Consider the following 19735-nt stretch of genomic DNA (forward strand, 5'->3'; position numbering starts at 1 on the left):
TCTGCAATACCTTTGAGCTGATATTCTATGAGGTGCGGTAGAACATTTGAGGTGCCGGTACTCAGCTCCAGTAGGCTCCTGAACAAGTCAAGCACTGCCTGCAGGAAAGGGAATGGCTTTATCCCCCTCATTCCACATTCCTGAGCGCTTACATAAGGAGCAATATGGAAAATAACACTTAAAGGGCTGGTCTTCTTCCTTCACGATCAGTCACTGACAACACATGTTAATGTGTTGTTGAAAACTGGTAACTGAAGCGCTGAATTGGTTCACTAATATTTCATCTTAAGGTGAGTTCTGAGAGTTTGTCTGACTACTTAATGTAAAATGTTGATCATTTTAACAGTATGATATTAATGAGATTCACATTACCTCAAATATTTTAGCAGTAACTATTTTTGCGGTAAGGGATGTTTGCACAAATACCAAACATTTGGGCATCAAGGGAAAAAAATCTAGATATGCAAATTTGAACTGTTTAAGTGACTGGGAAATCAAACAAGTTCAAGTAAGCATGTCTAGACAGGCTGTAAAACACAATTATAGAACCACACTGCAATTATAGAAGGAGTCACCATCACGAGCTTTGCTCTGTCAAATGTTTCCCTCAAGTCCAGGAACAGTGATCTGCCAGGTAGATGAGGGTGCGTTTGACTCCATTAATATTGCGCTAACTAACTGAAGGACTCATGTGAGGGCCATTGTTTCGTGCAGTCTGTGCAATTGAGACATTTTATCACACATGTATTTAATGTTAATGTGTCAGGGTACAACATTATATTGAAGACCTTTGACCAGTTCTCTTGAAAAACAGATTCTGTCAATGAGACTAACCTGCATGAAAAAAATATTAAATATAATTGTAAAAACTATAGCTCAAGTCAAAGTCATAACTTAACATTATGCGTGTCAGACAATCAGACAACGGACAGTACCATGACAGAATAGTTTGGGGCAAGTCATTACCTGGGAGCAATGTGCAAAGCTGTCATCAAGACAAATGGTCGCTACTTTGAAGAATATCAAATATGAAATATATTTTGATTTGTTTTAACACTTTTTTGGTAACTACATGATTCCATATGTGTTATTTCATAGTGTTGATGTATTCACTGTTATTCTACATTGTAGAAAATAGTACAAAATAAAGAAAAACCCTGGAATGAGTAGGTGTGTCCAGACCTTTGACTGCTACTGTATGTCACTGATTTGTAGATAATAATCAAAAGTGAACTTTTGTATTTTTAGTGTAAATTACACATTTTTGGGTAGGCAAGTCATCTGATCCCAATATTAGACATTCAGAAGCACACAACCAGTGAGTTGATGGCTAACCAGGCTAACGAACAGAGTTCATGTAGCCTATTAATACTCTAAACATGTAGGTTAGAGGCACATAGCTCAGGGTTGACTGCTCTGACCGGGTGGTAAGCAATAACTTTAAGTAAATAGAGACCAGCTTTAGAAGGAAGCTCCTCCTACTTTCCAGTAAAAAAATCCTTCCCTTCTCATCAGCCACTCATTGCTTCATATTTATGAGTTACCATCCGGTCTGACATTGGTCCGTGGGACATTAATCAATCACTCTGTTACAGTTGGCTGATATTGATTTAATCACTCTGCAAGGTCTAGTGTTAATCTAAGCAGATTTTAAAGGAGGAAGACCTTTCCTGAGTTCCTGGGACAATAAGATTGGTAAATACTTATATTGAACCATTTCATGATTGGCCTATGCTTTATTTTGGTCATTATATTGGGTTATTATTTTGTAATGGGGTTATATTCATGTAATGCATTTTACTGAATCAATATTAATGACATAATTGATTTTTTTTCACTAATTTGTAGGAATAACTATCAGTGTTGGCTAGAGAACTGATTCCTCTAAACTACTGGTACAGTAGGTACCATTGTGAAATAAAGCGTTTTTTTTTTTACACCCAAAGAAACATAGAAGGGCATATTTGCTTTATTTTAAATTACAAAACAACCCCACATGGTAAGGAAATATTTATGAGTCAAGGAACCCTGCCAGATATGAATGTCAGTGATGGCGATGCACCTCAGAAAAAGAGGTCAAGATCAAGATAAAGACAGCAGTCTAACAGACTGACCAATGAATTACAAACATCATAAATTAACCCCTCCAGCAGAAAGAAGGCATTCATTACCTTAATATTTCCCTCTATATTGAGAGCAGAACTCTGACCTGAAGTTTGAAAGGGTTCATCGCAATTGCTGGTCTCCAGGAAGTATTCCATAGCCTAAGTATATGCTACCCAATGTAAACAGTAAACAAAGTGGAGGCTAATGGAATACCTTAGACATTTTGTTATCAGAAATATCAATATGCCACAGATAAAAAATAATAAACAAATCCAGAATCTTTATTGAGAAAAGCAACGGCTTCTGAAAATAAAATGTTTTTGTTTTATGTTTCATCAGTTGGAATTATTCAAAATATCATAAAACATTGATAGAATACCAAACTTACTGTAGGCCATAGCAGGGTTTCCCAAACTTTTTCACACGGGGCCCCTCTTCCAGCATTGGGGAACATCCCAAGCCACGTCTATTTCTATGGGCACAAGCACTGTTCATGACACAAACTGTTCAAAGCCCTCTTGTTGTTGAATATAATTTTGCAGGTTTAAAGCTCTTTTCCTGCAATTCTACACATTTTGTCATGGGGTGCAAATAACATTTTGCAGTTTTAAAGCTAATTTACTTGCAATTCTATACATTTTGCCATGTCTATTGTGTATTCATCTTATATTGCAGTGACAAAAAAAATTACAACAATATTTATGGACTAAAAAAACAACATAAAAAAACATTAGCTGACATGAGCTAGCTGATCTGGACATTTCTGACAAGTTATACATAGCTCTCTAAGGTATGCTATGACTAACATGAAAAGCAGAAGTGATGATGCACTACCCAATTTTGAAATTGCACCTTGTGCATTCTACTATTGCAACTTTCAATAGTAAGTTTAAAGCCGGACTTAGTTTGCCCTAGGGAGCGGGCCCCACAGTTTGGGAACCATTGGCCTATAGAACAACAGTCAGGATTCACTGGTTCACCCTGAGGAGATGTCAGAATATGTCATCCACAACAATCAGATATCAATTTTCTTAAATATTGGCAAAGAAAGTGTTGGCTGATAAGTCAGGTGTAAATATAATGAAGCAATAATTCTGAAGCCAGCCAATATTTATTCATTACATAAATGTTTACTCCCTTCTTGTCACTCACTGGATATAATTTTACTAAAACTATTTGTGGTGTGGGAATAAAACTTGATATATTTCCCACGTGAAGGTAATGCCAAAACAGTGAGTTACCGTTGGTTTGTAGTATAAAATAAAGGATTATGAGGACTTGGGGGACTGTACTTAACAGCCATGGGCAGAGTACTATGTCTTATGAGGGTTAGTAGAAACATTCAGTCATGAGAATTAGTCTGCAAGAGGATTTTCATCTCAGTCAAGGAGGATGAAGCAGTTCAGTCCCTTGTGTAAGGCATATCAACATGTCAGCTGGTCTTGAACAGATAACAGCATCACCTCCACGAACAGGTACAGCTGAATGTTTTTTAAAAGATGTATCTTTAAATGTACTTTAAAGGTTCTCCACTGAGCATGCATTTTAGCCCATAAATAGGTTTAAATCTGGGTCCTGGAAATAGCCCCCTAGAATTGCATATATCCTTTTTTAGTTTTGCTATGGAAATTTGAGCATTTCACTTCCCAACACCACAACAGATCAGGTGGTGTGCATGCCAGAACTAACATACAGTCCATGTTGAAAAATATCACATTCAATTTCCTCATTTTATTGCCCACAAAGAGAGAACTATACATAATGGGCAGAAAATTATTGGTTGTTGGTATTCTTCATCTGGTTGCTTTTTCCCTATATTATGAATACTTTGTGACTTCTACACTAAAGCCTAACTTGAAAGATGCACAATGTTGGACCGTTCTTCACTGCAAGCATGTTACTATTCAACCTGTAATAATCAAGACAGTGATGGTAAACATGGATGTAAACATCAAATCAAATCACATTTTATTTATCACATGCGCCGAATACAACAACCTTACAGTGAAATGCTTACTTACGAGCCCCTAACCGACAGTGCAGTTTAAAAAAATATGGACAAGAATAAGAGATAAAAGTAACAAGTAATTAAAGAGGAACAGTAAAAAATAACAATATACACAGGGGGATGCCGGTACAGAGTCAATGTGCAGGGGCACCGGTTAGTTGAGGTAGTTTGTACATGTAGGTAGTTATTACGGTGACTATGCATAGATGACAACAGTGAGTGGCAGTGGTGGGGGGGGGGGGGGGCATGTGAATAGTCTGGGTAGCCATTTGACTAGATGTTCAGGAGTCTTATGGCTTTGGGGTAGAAGCTGTTTAGAAGCCTCTTGGACCTAGACTTGGCGCTCTGGTACTGCTTACCGTGCGGTAGCAGAGAAAATAGTCTTTGACAATTTTTAGGGCCTTCCTCTGACACCGCCTGGTATAGAGGTTCTGGATAGCAGGAAACTTGGCCCCAGTGATGTACTGGGCCATTCGCACTAACCTCTGTAGTACCTTGCTGTCGGAGGCCGAGCAGTTGCCATACCAGGCAGTGATACAACCAGTCAGGATGCTCTCGATGGTGCAGCTGTAGAACCAAACATGTATCCATAGATAAGAGTGTCATGGCGATATTTCACAAATCCCTTCTCTTGGCTTTGAAACTGAAATGTGTGGGTAATGTTGGGCACAGACACATAAATACTGGGTAACATCAGAGTGAAATCCATTTTCTCCCTCCCTATTACCTCTAGTTGTAATTGAGGATTGAAGGACGTAAAGAGGAGACTATAGTCAAACTTCAAATGATAAAGACCTAGAGAATGCAATAGAATGCAATCTTGTAATTTGTTAAACTTGACAGATTTTTACATTCCTTTACAGATCCAAAATGTACATACACACGATGATTCTACTGGGTGTTGTGTGGTTTAGTCCACCATTTCTTGTGATCCTTGCCTCACCAACCCCTGCTTCAAATGATAAGAGAGGCCCCTGTCAAATCTACAACTCTGGACGCTCCGCAAACTGCCTTGGTCAGCGACTGGATCATGTTCCATGGAAGCACCTCCCTTCCACGCTTGAAAGGATAGATCTCTCCTACAATGAACTTCATACCATTCATGTTAATTACTTTTCTCGCCTACCTCATCTTCGTGTCCTCGAGCTGCAGTTCAACAACATCTCTGTGATTGAGGACCGTGCCTTCCACAACAACCCCCTCCTGGAGCATCTTAACATCTTTAACAACTCCCTAGAGGAAATCCCTGCCAAAGCATTGCAGGACCTATTTAATCTAAGGGAACTCCTTATGTCGAATAACCTTTACACCCAGGCTACATTGTCAGCTGATGTTTTCTCCAGATTGACCCACCTTAAGGCCCTGTCCATGGGCGGCCCCTTGGTCAAGGGTCTAAGGAAAGGGGACTTCCAGGCATTGAGGAACATTCAGTTGCAGGACTTTGCCATTAAAACTTCATCAAATATCAGTTACTATGAACCGGGTAGTCTGAAGGTAATCCAGACAGGTAGAATGGGTTTTGACATGGCCATAGATCAGAAGCCGAATTTCCTTCCTTTGATTCTACGAGACTTGGCCAACAAGACTTTCAGTCTCATCCAATTCAGGAACCTCTTTGAGTTCATGTATTACTTGGGAGATGAGGATATTTTCAGAGGCTTGCAAGACATCCAAGTAGATTCGCTCATCTTTCACCGTGGAAAATTCAATGAGAACCTTATGAGGATGGCTCTGTTTAATCTACAAATCACCCCCCTTAAACGTCTGACACTTCAATACATTGACTTTGCTCGCTCGCCCAACTTTGTGGATAATGGCTTGGGCTCCAGTATCAAAGACCTTGCTCTGAGTAGACTAAATCTGTGGTAAGCATATCTTATTCTCCTATTCTATTACAAAAGCACTATGCAGACATTTCAACCCAGAAGATGCAAAAACAAATACAGGTTCAAAGTCACAAGTGTATTTTTTCATCAATTGAAATCTGTTTCTATATCTATGTAGTGTGAAAGTACCTGTTATGAACTTGAGTGAAGACCCAAACGCGGTTTTAACAGAAAACAGAGTTCTTTAATAAAAAACAGGAATGGCATAAATCCTCTTCCAACGTAGTAAATGGAACAAAAGAACGTAGTATAATGCAGGTTGCACCTGCCATGCAGACTCCGACAGGACAGGACAAGGTTGAAGCAAACGAGACGACAGCTTGCTTCTGGCATCAAAAAACACAAACAAGAATCAGACACTGAAAGTAGCAGGAACAGAGAAAGAAATAGAGACCTAATCAGAGGGGGAAGAGAGAACAGGTGGGGAAAGAGAGAATGAGCTAGTTAGGGCAAATGTAGAACAGCTGAGGAATGAGAGACAGAGAAGGTAACCTAAAAAGACCAGCAGAGAGAGAGAATGAAGAGAAAGGACAGGAACAGACATAACAAGACATGACAGTACCCCCCACTCACCGAGCGCCTCCTGGCGCACTCGAGGAGGAAACCTGGCGGCAACGGAGGAAATCATCGATCAGCGAACGGTCCAGCACGTCCCGAGAGGGAACCCAACTCCTCTCCTCAGGACCGTACCCCTCCCAATCCACTAGGTACTGATGACCACGGCCCCGAGGGCGCATGTCCAAAATCTTACGAACCCTGTAGATGGGTGCGCCCTCGACAAGGATGGGGGGGAGGGACGAGCGGGGGCGCGAAGAACGGGCTTAACACAGGAGACATGGAAGACCGGGTGAACGACGAAGATGCGGGAGAAGAAGTCGCACTGCGACAGGATTAATGACCTGAGAAATACGGAACGGACCAATGAACCGCGGGGCCAACTTGCGAGAAGCTGTCTTAAGGGGAAGGTTCTGAGTGGAGAGCCATACTCTCTGACCGCAACAATATCTAGGACTCTGGTCCTTAATAGCGGCCCTCACAGTCTGCGCCCATTACGGCAAAGTGCCGACCTGACCCCCTTCCAGGTGCGCTCGCAACGCTGGACAAAAGCCTGAGCGGAGGGGACAGGACCGAGCTGAGATGAGAACAGCGGAGGCTGGTACCCGAGGCTACACTGAAAAGGGGATAGACCGGTAGCAGACGAGGGAAGCGAGTTGTGGGCGTACTCTGCCCAGGGAGCTGTTCTGACCAAGACGCAGGGTTACGAAAAGAAAGACTGCGTAAAATGCGACCAACAGTCTGATTGGCCCGTTCAGCCGTTAGACTGGGGATGAAAGCCGGACGAGAGACTGACGGAAGCCCCAATCAAACGGCAAAACTCCCTCCAAAACTGAGACGTGAACTGCGGGCCTCTGTCGGAAACGACGTCAGACGGAAGGCCATGAATTCGGAAAACATTCTCGATAATGATCTGAGCCGTCTCCTTAGCAGAAGGGAGCTTATCGAGAGGAATGAAATGAGCCGCCTTAGAGAATCTATCGACAACCGTAAGAATAACTGTCTTCCCCGCTGATGAAGGCAGTCCGGTGATAAAATCTAAAGCGATGTGAGACCACGGTCGAGAGGGAATGGGAAGCGGTCTGAGACGGCCGGCAGGAGGAGAGTTCCCAGATTTAGTCTGCGCGCAGGAACAAGCGGCGACAAATGCAGCGTCACGTTCCCGAGTGGGCCACCAGAAACGCTGGCGAATGCGTACCCGAAGGCCGGGGTGGCCGGCTAACTTGGCAGAGTGGGCCCACTGAAGAACGGCCGGACGAGTAGGAACGGGAACGAACAGAAGGTTCCTAGGACAAGCTCGCGGCGACGGAGTGTGAGCGAGTGGCTTTACCTGCCTCTCAATTCCCCAGACAGTCAACCCGACAACACGCCCCTCAGGGAGAATCCCATCGGGGTCGGTGGAGACCTCAGAAGAACTGAAGAGACGAGATAAAGCATCAGGTTTGGTGTTTTTGAGCCCGGACGATAAGAAATAACAAACTCGAAACGAGCGAAAAACAGAGCCCAACGAGCCTGACGCGCATTAAGTCGTTTGGCTGAACGGATGTACTCAAGGTTCCTATGGTCAGTCCAAACGACAAAAGGAACGGTCGCCCCCTCCAACCACTGTCGCCATTCGCCTAGGGCTAAGCGGATGGCGAGCAGTTCGCGATTACCAACATCATAGTTACGTTCTGGACGGCGATAAGCGATGAGAGAAAAACGCGCAAGGATGGACCTTGCCGTCAGAGAGAGCGCTCCCACGCCCACCTCTGACGCGTCAACCTCAACAACAAACTGTCTAGAGATGTCAGGTGTAACAAGAATAGGTGCGGATGTAAAACGATTCTTAAGAAGATCAAAAGCTCCCTGGGCGGAAACGGACCACTTAAAGCACGTCTTAACAGAAGTAAGGGCTGTGAGAGGAGCTGCCACCTGACCGAAATTACGGATGAAACGACGGTAGAAATTAGCGAAGCCCAGAAAGCGCTGCAGCTCGACGCGTGACTTAGGAACGGGCCAATCAATGACAGCCTGGACCTTAGCGGGATCCATCTTAATGCCCTCAGCGGAAATAACGGAACCGAGAAAGGGACAGAGGCGGCATGAAAAGTGCACTTCTCAGCCTTCACATAAAGACAGTTCTCCAAAAGGCGCTGGAGGACGCGTCGCACGTGCTGAACATGAATCGAGAGAGACGGTGAAAAAATCAGGATATCATCCATGTAAACGAAAACAAAAATGTTCAGCATGTCTCTCAGGACGTCGTTAACTAGTGCCTGAAAGACAGCTGGAGCGTTAACGAGGCCGAAAGGAAGAACCCGGTATTCAAAGTGCCCTAACGGAGTGTTAAACGCCGTCTTCCACTCGTCCCCCTCCCTGATGCGCACGAGATGGTAGGCGTTACGAAGGTCCAATTTGGTGAAAAACCTGGCTCCCTGCAGGATCTCGAAGGCTGAAGACATAAGAGGAAGCGGATAACGATTCTTAACTGTTATGTCATTCAGCCCTCGATAATCCACGCATGGGCGCAGGGACCCGTCCTTCTTCTGAACAAAAAGAACCCCGCGCCGGCGGGGAGGAGGAGGAGACTATGGTACCGGCGTCGAGCGAAACCGACAAATAATCCTCGAGAGCCTTACGTTCGGGAGCCGACAGAGAGTATAATCTACCCCGGGGGGAGTAGTTCCCGGAAGGAGATCAATACTACAGTCATACGACCGGTGTGGAGGGAGAGAAGTGGCCTTGGAACGACTGAACACCGTGCGCAGATCGTGATACTCCTCCGGCACCCCTGTCAAATCGCCAGGCTCCTCCTGTGAAGAAGAGACAGAGGAAACAGGAGGGATAGCAGACATTAAACAGGTTACATGACAAGAAACATTCCAGGATAGGATAGTATTACTAGACCAATTAATAGAAGGGTTATGGCGCACTAGCCAGGGATGACCCAAAACAACAGGTGTAAAAGGTGAACGAAAAATTAAAAAAGAAATGGTTTCGCTATGATTACCAGAGACAGTGAGGGTTAAAGGCAGCGTCTCACGCTGAATCTTGGGGAGAGAACTACCATCTAAAGCGAACAAGGCCCTGGGCTCCCTAACTGTCTGAGAGGAATGTCATGTTCCCGAGCCCAGGTCTCGTCCATAAAACAGCCCTCCGCCCCAGAGTCTATCAAGGCACTGCAGGAAGCAGATGAACCGGGCCAGCGGAGATGGACCGGAAAGGTAGTGCGTGATCCAGAAGGAGAGGCCTGAGTAGTTGCGCTCACCAGTAGCCCTCCTCTTACTGATGAGCTCTGGCCTTTTACTGGACATGAGGTGACAAAATGACCAGCGGAGCCGCAGTAGAGACAGAGGCGATTGGTGATTCTCCGTTCCCTCTCCTTGGCCGAGATGCGAATACCCCCAGCTGCATAGGCTCAGCATCCGAGCCGGCGGGGGAGGGTGGCAGTGATGCGGCAGGTGGCAGTGATGTGGAGAGGGGAGCACGGAGAACGTGAGCTCCTTTCCACGAGCTCGGCGACGAAGATCAAACCGTCGCTCATGCGAATAGCGAGAGCTATTAAGGAGTCCAGACTGGAAGGAACCTCCCGGGAGAGGATCTCATCCTTAACCTCGACGTGGAGACCCTCCAGAAAACGAGCGAGCAAAGCCGGCTCGTTCCAGTCACTAGAGGCAGCGAGAGTGCGAAACTCAATAGAATAATCCGTTATGGATCTATTCCCCTGACATAGGGAAGACAGGGCCCTCGCCAAAAACAGAACGGTCAAAAACCCGTATCATCTCCTCCTTAAAGTCCTGATACTGGTTAATACACTCAGCCCTCGCCTCCCAGACTGCCGTGCCCCACTCACGCGCCCGTCCGGTAAGGAGAGAAATGACGTAGGCGATGCGGGCTGCGCTCCTGGAGTAAGTGTTGGGCTGGAGAGAGAACACCACATCACACTGAGTGAGGAATGAGCGGCACTCAGTGGGCTCCCCAGAGTAACACGGCGGGTTGTTGATCCTGGGCTCCGGAGACTCGGAAACCCTGGAAGTGGGCGGTGGATCGAGGTGGAGTTGGTGAACCCGTCTTGTGAGGTCGGAGACTTGGACGGCCAGGGTCTCAACGGCATGTTGAGCAGCAGACAATTCCTCCTCGTGTCTGCCTAGCATCGCTCCCTGGATCTCGACGGCGGAGTGAAAAGGGTCCGGAGCCGCTGGGTCCATTCTTGGTCTGATTCTTCTGTTATGAACTTGAGTGAAGACCCAAACGCGGTTTTAACAGAAAACAGAGTTCTTTAATAAAAAACAGGAATGGCATAAATCCTCTTCCAACGTAGTAAATGGAACAAAAGAACGTAGTATAATGCAGGTTGCACCTGCCATGCAGACTCCGACAGGACAGGACAAGGTTGAAGCAAACGAGACGACAGCTTGCTTCTGGCATCAAAAAACACAAACAAGAATCAGACACTGAAAGTAGCAGGAACAGAGAAAGAAATAGAGACCTAATCAGAGGGGGAAGAGAGAACAGGTGGGGAAAGAGAGAATGAGCTAGTTAGGGCAAATGTAGAACAGCTGAGGAATGAGAGACAGAGAAGGTAACCTAAAAAGACCAGCAGAGAGAGAGAATGAAGAGAAAGGACAGGAACAGACATAACAAGACATGACAGTACCAATTATGTTATCATCTTGACCACATGTTTTTTTTCATGCTTACATGTTTTGTCTCCATTACTCCTCAGGCACATCAGCAATCCAGATATTTTGCGATTCGACTGGCGCTTCACATGGTTCAACAAAGTCCGACTGCTGTCCATTCAGAATGTCAACTTCAAATCTGTGCCTTGCGATGCCTGGCTTAATATGGAAGGCATGGAGGTTTTGGACATCTCAAACAACCGCCTGCAGGACAACATCCTCTTCAACCAGAGATGCGACGACAGGGGCACCATGCCGGCTCTTCGTTCCTTCAATGTCAGCACCAACCAACTGACCAGCCTTCAGGACTTAGCCTCCCTGACCAGGGAGTTCAAACAGTTGAAGGTCCTGGATGTCAGCCACAACATGTTGAGTTCTGCTGAGAAGAGTCACAACTGTAACTGGATGCAGAACATCACCCAGGTGATCGCTCACCACAACCGATTCGAAAGTGGTGCCCTCCAGTGTCTGCCCACCACAGTACAATTCCTGGACCTCTCGTACTGTGACCTGGACCAGCTGGACATGGCCTACTTCCAACAAACCATCAGCCTCAAGGAGCTCCTGCTCAATGGGAACAAGATCAAGTTCATACCCTCTGGGTGGAGAAGTCGCTCCTTGCAGTCACTGGCTCTGGATGGGAACTCCTTTGGGCTCATCAGCATGGGCTCCTTCCAGGACATGCCACAGCTTTCCCGACTGACAGCAGGGAACAACCCATTCCACTGCACATGCGTCCTCCACGCCTTCATCCAGGACACAATTTCCAAGGGGAAGGTCAACATCACTGACTGGCCAGAGAACTACAAGTGTTACCATCCAGAGGCCCTGCTCAATACCGCTGTGGCAAATTTCTTCCCGGGTCACGTGGCCTGCGATATCAGATTGGTCATCATCATCTGTGTGGCTACTACAGCTGCTGTGGTTTTAGTGTTGATGCTTATATGCTACATATTCAATGTTCCCTGGTACATCAAAGCCACATATCAGATCCTCAGAGCCAAATACAGGGCTCATCAGGAAGGAACATCTGGAACATCACAAATCTATGCTTACCATGCATTCATCTCCTATAGCCACCCAGATGCAGACTGGGTCAGGGACCAGTTGTTGCCCTGCTTGGAGAACAACAAGCCTCCCTACCGACTCTGTATCCATGAGAGAGACTTCATGCCAGGAAAATGGATAATCGACAACATCATTGAAAATATAGAGAGCAGCGAAAAGGTAAGGTTGACGACCAACAAAGACAAGTTAGAGGTGTTTTAACAAATAAATAGTAACAGACTTTTGAATATAAAAGGTCAATTGAACAACCCAAAATGTCAGATGTATGTTTTGTTTAGGTTTGTATCCTAATTCCTGCACTGTGCATTTGCCTAAATGAATACACCCTATCCTCTGAATTTTTTGTTTCCAAATCCAGGTCATATTTGTGTTATCACACCACTTTGTGAACAGCGATTGGTGCAACTACGAGCTCTACTTTGCCCAGCAAAGAGCCATCGGCAAGACCTTCAGCGATGTTATTCTGGTGGTTAAAGAACCCATCGACCCTGAATCTCTGCCCAGCAAGTATTGTAAGCTCAAGAAGATGCTGAACACCAAAACATACCTAGAGTGGCCCCAGCAAGCCAAGCAGCAGACCTTCTTCTGGGCTCAACTTAGGAGCTGCCTGGGCAAGCCCACAGTGACTAGAGAGCAGGCTCTTAGTGGTAGGAGCAGCAGTGTATCCTCAGTTGGCGCTGTGCCTGTGATAGAGATTGCCGAATTTAGAGAAGCAGAGCTCCACAAAGTAGTTCCTCAGGAGATCAAAAATCTTTCAGTGAGAAGTGCAGAGTTTTGTGGGCAAAGACTGATCCCTGTAGCCGTGGCATGAGACAAAATAAGCCAAGCATGTAGCTTGTAATGTGCAAAGTGTCCCAAGACCAATCTCTCTCTGAAGTGCTGAGCTTGAGTGACTTCTTGGCCATGCTGTTGCAGATAATGTGTTTTCCAAGCTGCTTGTAGCATTAGCAAGTGTTTCATAATGATGAGTGAATAACACAATCCGTCTGCCACCCACCCTTCTGACATGTACAGTGCTTACTCCCTCTTGAACTCTTTACATTTTGTTGCGATACAAAGCGGGATTGAAATAGATTTAATTGTATTTTTTTTTTGTCATTGATCTTCACAAAATACTCCATAATGTCAAAGAGAAAAAAAAGTTATACAAATGTTTCCAAATGAACACAAATTAAATAACTAAAATATGGTCGTTGCATTTAGTTCAGAAGTAAAAATCATCTTAACAAATCTCATAATAAGTTATATGGTCTCACTCTCTGTGAAATAATAGGGGTTGATGTGATTTCTGAATGACTACCCTTTCCTCTGTCTCCCCCCCCCCCCCACACACACACAACATCTGTAAGGTCCCTCTTGAATTTCAAGCACAGATTCAACTACAAGGACCAAGGAGCTTTTTGAAAGAAGGGCAGTGATTGGTAGATGGGTAACAATAACAAATCAGACATTGAATATATCTTTAAGCATGCTGTGGAGGATGTATCAAACAACCCAGGCACATCAAAGAAACAGTCGTCCTTCTGAACTGAGCTGCAGGATAAGAAGGAAACTGCTTAGGGATGTCAACATGCGGACATTGCTGATTTTAAAACAGCTACAGAGTTCAATGGCTGTGATGGGAGAAAACTGAGGATGGATCAATAACATTGTGACTTCACAATAAATGACAGAGAAAAAGTATAATGCAAATACACAGAATATATATTTTCCCCAAAACATGCAAATGTATGCAACAAGGCACTAAAGTAATACTGAAAGAAAAAGAAACAAGGCAAAGGAATACCGTTTTTGGACTAAATGCAAAGCCTTTATCTTTGGGGAAAGTCCAACACAACAAATCACTGAGTAACTGCCTCCTTATTTGCAAGCACGGTGGTGGCTGCATCATGGTGTGGGTATGCTTAACATCGGCAAGCTCGTAGAGGATAACCTGCTTTAGTCTGCTTTACACCAGACACTGGGAGAGGAGTTCACCTTGAAGCAGGACAGTAACCTAAAACACAAAGCCAAATCTACACTGGAGTTGTTTACCAAGAAGACAGTGAATGTTCCTGAGTGGCCAAGTTACAGATTACTTAAATCTGCTTGAAAATCTAGGGCAAGACTTGAAAATTACTTTCTTGCCATGATCCCCCAACACCTTCCCAGAACTTGAAATTTTGAAAATAATAATGGGAAAATATTGCACAACACAGGTGTGCAAAGCTCGTATAAGACTTACCCAAGAAGACTCACAGCTGTAATCACTGCCAAAGGTGTTTCTAACATGTATTGACTCAGGGGGTGAAATCTAATCAAGGTGTATGAACGTTTTATTTTTCAATTATGCTAAAAAAAAAACTTTGTGTAGATCGTTGACGAAAAAAGACCATGAAATCAATTTGAAATCCCGTTTGTAACACAATAAAATGTGAAGAAATTCAAGGGGGGGTGTAGACATTTTCTATAGGCACTGTAAGCTCTCTGGCCCATGTGCTCTCGAAGCGACCCAGGCCAAGGGCCCTGCTAACAGGTGTTGAAAGACCACAAACTCAACAGCTCAAATGGGATCTCCCGTGTCACACTTGAGATAACAAGCAAGGTGCCAGGAAGATGTGGTGACAGGTGTCATGCAGCGTGGTTACACTCCCAACACCACTCGGCCACTGACCACATTTACTGTAATATATATATATTTTTTAATTTTACCTTTATTTAACCAGGCAAGTCAGTTAAGAACACATTCTTATTTTCAATGACGGCCTGGGAACAATGGGTTAACTGCCTGTTCAGGGGCAGAACGACAGATTTGTACCTTGTCAGCTCCGGGTTTGAACTCGCAACCTTCCGGTTACTAGTCCACACAAAATGGATGCCATTTAGCAGACACTTTAATCCAAAGCAAATGACATTTTATGTGCACGTGCCACATACACATGCCATGTAGAATCTGCTCTGGGTATGCAAGCCACAAATCTCATATGAACGAGGGAACCAGTGAGGACTGCATGTTAAATGACAGTTGTTTAGAATGAAAAATGTAGCTTATGCAATGTATTCATGTCCAGTAATTTTGAGAAAAATGTGATCCAAATATTTAAAACAATATAAATACATTATAATAATGAAATATAGATTTCCTAAATATGTTTTACTTTTCTATACTCTTTACATGCTTTCATGTACATGTGAATGTTATTGTTAATGTGAATGGTATTTACTAATTAAGTAAATAACAAATGAGTTAATTGCTTATCATAACATATTGCCTAATGCAAATTAATTTAAGCCAATAACTCTAATACAACAGTGGTGTGTTTTATACTTGACTGTTGAGTGGGTATTTAGAAATAGGGATGTGTTCAAATGCAGTGTAATTTTGTTTTACAATATCAGTGTGAAGGGCTGCTTTGTGAAACAGTAGATGACACCCTTTTACATTTTCTGGAAGTCACATTTAGTTGGTGTGTGTGTGTGTTTTGAGGAAGAGATCCCACTTATATCACAGAAACTGGCAGATGTCAGACATGATATAACAAACAGCATCTGCCTGTAGTTATATGCGCAGCAAGACAACAAACATGACATAATGCCACAGGGGTCACAGGAAGTTCAGATTGATTTTAATAACGATTCTGGGAAGAATATGCTGAGATCCTTTCGCATGGGATATTACTATCTGGGTGTATATGTATATTTATCTTATACAATTTTGATATCTTGCAATGCTTCCAGATTCAATATCCAAATATTTGAACGTTGATTTGATGTACAGTATTAAATATGGCTGTTCCTATTCTAGTACGTCTCGTTTTGTGTTTTTCCAATTGCTAAATTTGAAAATTGCTACTAAAATTGCTACTAAATCCAAATGTATTATGTGCTGGCTATTTACAGAAATCGCCACCTGAGCACAGAACATAAGAAGAAAACATGGTATCACTCTATTCATTTTTCAATCCCATGTGCATTATCATTGCTATCTGTATTTTCAGTATTCTGGAATAATACGTGTGAACTGTGTTTATCAACAAGATAATTGAAGGTACGATTAAGTTGAAGATTGCACAGGCTGTAAGAGATTCTAACAGTTGGTTCTGCTTCTCTGCACAGTAATGAGAGACGGTGGCTTTAGTTTCCCACACAAAAGGGAAAGGTGAGTGCTCTTTTTCCGGGTCACTCAGGTTGACATCTACTTAAGTGAGATCACCTCGGAAACGCACTCCGCACAGCCCGCTTTTGTGGCCTCGACATGGCCACGCCTCGATGAATGACTTCCACCAGACTTACAGTATTTGTCCTGGAGCTGTCTAATCTTGGAAGGTTAAGCAAAGTAATACACAAAGTAAATGACATGTGAATACTTATGACAGAGGTCTGTATTCTGACAACATGGACAGTTAGCACATATCAGGCCTAACACCTTTGCCAAGATATCCTATAAACCACGGCTTCTCAGGCATTATCACTTAATTGACCCCCTGGTTTTGTATTCTGCAAATATACTTCTGAAGTAGTGTTTGTTTTATTGCGTGTGTTTATCTAATCTACCATAGTCGTGGCATAAGAGCATGCAATCTTGAAAAAGGACAGAAGGACAGACACTGTATGTCAACGTGTACATTAGCATATGAATGAATTACAATCTCATAGAATATAGCATGTGTGATGAAAGATGGCTCATTCATCAGCTACAGCTGATTTGAATTTGGTAGTTAGCGTCTGATATGAGCGCAGAAGCATAGAGGGAGATTATTTCCATGTGATGTCATTTGAGGTGATAAATGCTGGCAAACCTTTTTGGGTGCCCAGCAAGGGACAATGGTGTGTGAGAGAGAGTGAATGTATGGAACATACTGTAGTAGGCCTATACATATCTCACCTGCTGCTGTCATATCCCATGGCTACTGTACTGTCATATCCCATGGCTAATGTACTGTCATATCCCATGGCTACTGTACTGTCATATTCTATGTCTAATGTACTGTCATATCCCATGGCTAATGTACTGTCATATCCCATGGCTAATGTACTGTCATATCCCATGGCTAATGTACTGTCATATCCCATGGCTAATGTTCTGTCATATCCCATGGCTAATGTTCTGTCATATCCCATGGCTAATGTACTATCATATCCCATGGCTAATGTACTGTCATATCCCATGGCTAATGTACTGTCATATCCCATGGCTAATGTACTGTCATATCCCATGGCTAATGTACTGTCATATCCTATGGCTAATGTACTGTCATATCCCATGGCTAATGTACTGTCATATCCTATGGCTAATGTTCTGTCATATCCTATGGCTAATGTACTGTCATATCCCATGGCTAATGTACTGTCATATCCCATGGCTAATGTACTGTCATATCCCATGGCTAATGTTCTGTCATATCCCATGGCTAATGTACTGTCATATCCCATGGCTAATGTACTGTCATATCCCATGGCTAATGTTCTGTCATATCCCATGGCTAATGTACTGTCATATCCTATGGCTAATGTACTGTCATATTCCATGGCTAATGTTCTGTCATATCCCATGGCTAATGTACTGTCATATCCCATGGCTAATGTTCTGTCATATCCCATGGCTAATGTACTGTCATATCCCATGGCTAATGTACGCCTATCCCCTAAATTAGGATTCAATTTACACTGACTTAAAATATAAACACAACATGCAACAATTTCAAAGATTTGACTAAGTTACAGTTCATCTATGGAAATCAGTCAATTTAAATAAATGAATTTTGTTCCAATCTATGGATTTCACATGACTGTGAATACAGGTATGCATCTGTTGATCATAGATACTTTTTTAAAAAGGTAGGGGAGTGGAAAACCAGTCAACATCTGGTGTGACCAACATTTACCTCATGAAGTGTGGCATCTCCTTTGCATAGAGTTGATCAGGCTGTTGATTGTGACCTGTGGAATGTTGTCCCATTCCTCTTCAATGGCTGTGCGAAGATGCTGTGCGGTAATTGGCAGGAACTGGAACACGCTGTCGTACACGTCTATCCAGAGCATCCAAAACATGCTCAATGGGTGACATGTCTGGTGAGAATTCAGGCCATGGGAGAACTGGGACATTCCAGGACTTGCGTACAGATCATTGCGACATGGGGCTGTGCATGATCATGCTGAAACATTAGGTGATGGCGGCGGATGAATGGCACGACAATGAGCCTCAGGATCTTGTCATGATATCTCTGTGCATTCAAATTGCCATTGATAAAATGCAATTGTGTTAGTTGTCCAAAGCTTATGGCTGCCTATACCATAACCCACCCACCACCATGGGGCACTGTTCACAACATTGACGTCAGCAAACCGCTCGCCCACACAACGCCTGCCATCTGCCCGGTACAGTTGAAACAGGGATTCTTCCTTGTAGAACACACTTCCCCAGTGTGCTAGTGGCCATCGAAGGTGAGCATTTCCCCACTGAAGTCGGTTACAACGGTAAACTGCTGTCAGGTCAATACCCTGGTGAGGAAGACGAGCACGCAGATGAGCTTCCCTGAGACGGTTTCTGTCAGTTTGTGCATAAATTCGGGGGGTTATTTTTCGTGGACAGATTTTGGGCAGAGTAAAACCTCTTGCTTCGCCTCTTCCTCTCTGCTTACAGTTGGTCCCTGTCTTGGGTTCTCAGCAGATGGTATGGAAGACAGCTGGCTCCATGTGAATTACAATCCTGACGCTGTGTTTAAACATTTAGAAACGTTAACAATCCTCCCTTGCGATACGGTTTTGGAAACATAAAGCCTTTCACTTTCACATCAAAATAATTTCACAAATGCAAAACAAATACTTACTGTACACTGTTTAAACCGCTTTTAACACAGTTGCAGGCGACAGTATTTTTCAGTTACAACACTATTACACACAAATGTTAGGAGATGCTGTGATAGCTAATTATAAGAGGTGGTCGCATCTTCTTCTCTTCTTCTTCTTCTTTTACAAATTTGTATTGGAGGACTGCTGAAAGGTACATACACCGCCACCTAGTGTACTGGAGTGTGAGGCTGGTCACAGCCTACCTATTCATCTATTTCTCTTATCTCGGCCTGTGTTTCCGCCTAATATTCTGGAGTGTGAATTCATTACACTTTGTGACACAAAAAGGGAAGGGGATGGGGAAAAGGGACCAACTAACCTTATACCAATTAAAAACCTCATCACCCCTCCACTACTTGGCTCTATCTGATCCGACACCAGGCCAACAATCCTGGGAGGACGAGACACTATCATTAAACACACCATGTAAATCTTCTGCAGTAAAATCTCGTACACCCAAGTACTTCTCTGCAGCTGCCACCACAACATATATTTTAGGTGATTTGCGTTCCATTTCTGTGGTACAGTTGATAACCATGGCTATGCCTCACTCTCTGTTGGCCTCAGCCTCCTCACAGGGATACTCTCTGGATCTCTAGCCCTGTACCCATCTTCCT

At 43.8% G+C, this 19735-nt stretch overlaps 2 protein-coding genes and 1 long non-coding RNA gene across 3 annotated transcripts; 2 read left to right on the forward strand and 1 right to left on the reverse strand.

Annotated features, from left to right (window-relative positions):
* Positions 1-3453: 3453 nt before the first annotated feature.
* Positions 3454-19232, reverse strand: LOC135522244 (uncharacterized). The gene is made up of 3 exons (XR_010452658.1): positions 19097-19232; positions 18152-18981; positions 3454-4681 (listed from the first exon to the last, which is right to left on the reverse strand). It is a non-coding gene; the product is annotated as an uncharacterized LOC135522244 (long non-coding RNA).
* Positions 4913-5983, forward strand: LOC135522983 (toll-like receptor 4). The gene has a single exon (XM_064949721.1). It carries the CDS (start codon positions 4985-4987, stop codon positions 5981-5983), a length of 999 nt encoding a protein of 332 aa, XP_064805793.1. The 5' UTR covers positions 4913-4984.
* Positions 11302-13302, forward strand: LOC135522243 (toll-like receptor 1). Its single transcript, XM_064948324.1, has 2 exons — positions 11302-12446; positions 12646-13302. Exons 1-2 carry the CDS (start codon positions 11385-11387, stop codon positions 13096-13098), a joined length of 1515 nt encoding a protein of 504 aa, XP_064804396.1. The 5' UTR covers positions 11302-11384; the 3' UTR covers positions 13099-13302.
* Positions 19233-19735: the final 503 nt, after the last annotated feature.

Source organism: Oncorhynchus masou, chromosome 30, assembly GCF_036934945.1.
Source record: "Oncorhynchus masou masou isolate Uvic2021 chromosome 30, UVic_Omas_1.1, whole genome shotgun sequence".
NCBI classification, from domain to species: domain Eukaryota; kingdom Metazoa; phylum Chordata; class Actinopteri; order Salmoniformes; family Salmonidae; genus Oncorhynchus; species Oncorhynchus masou.

Excerpts from the sequence above, each read along its gene's own strand:
- LOC135522983 (XM_064949721.1), top strand. The coding sequence starts at position 4,985 with ATGTACATACACACGATGATTCTACTGGGTGTTGTGTGGTTTAGTCCA.
- LOC135522243 (XM_064948324.1), top strand. The coding sequence starts at position 11,385 with ATGGAAGGCATGGAGGTTTTGGACATCTCAAACAACCGCCTGCAGGAC. Across the intron at positions 12,447-12,645 it reads ATATAGAGAGCAGCGAAAAG|GTCATATTTGTGTTATCACA; the intron begins GTAAGGTTGACG and ends TTCCAAATCCAG.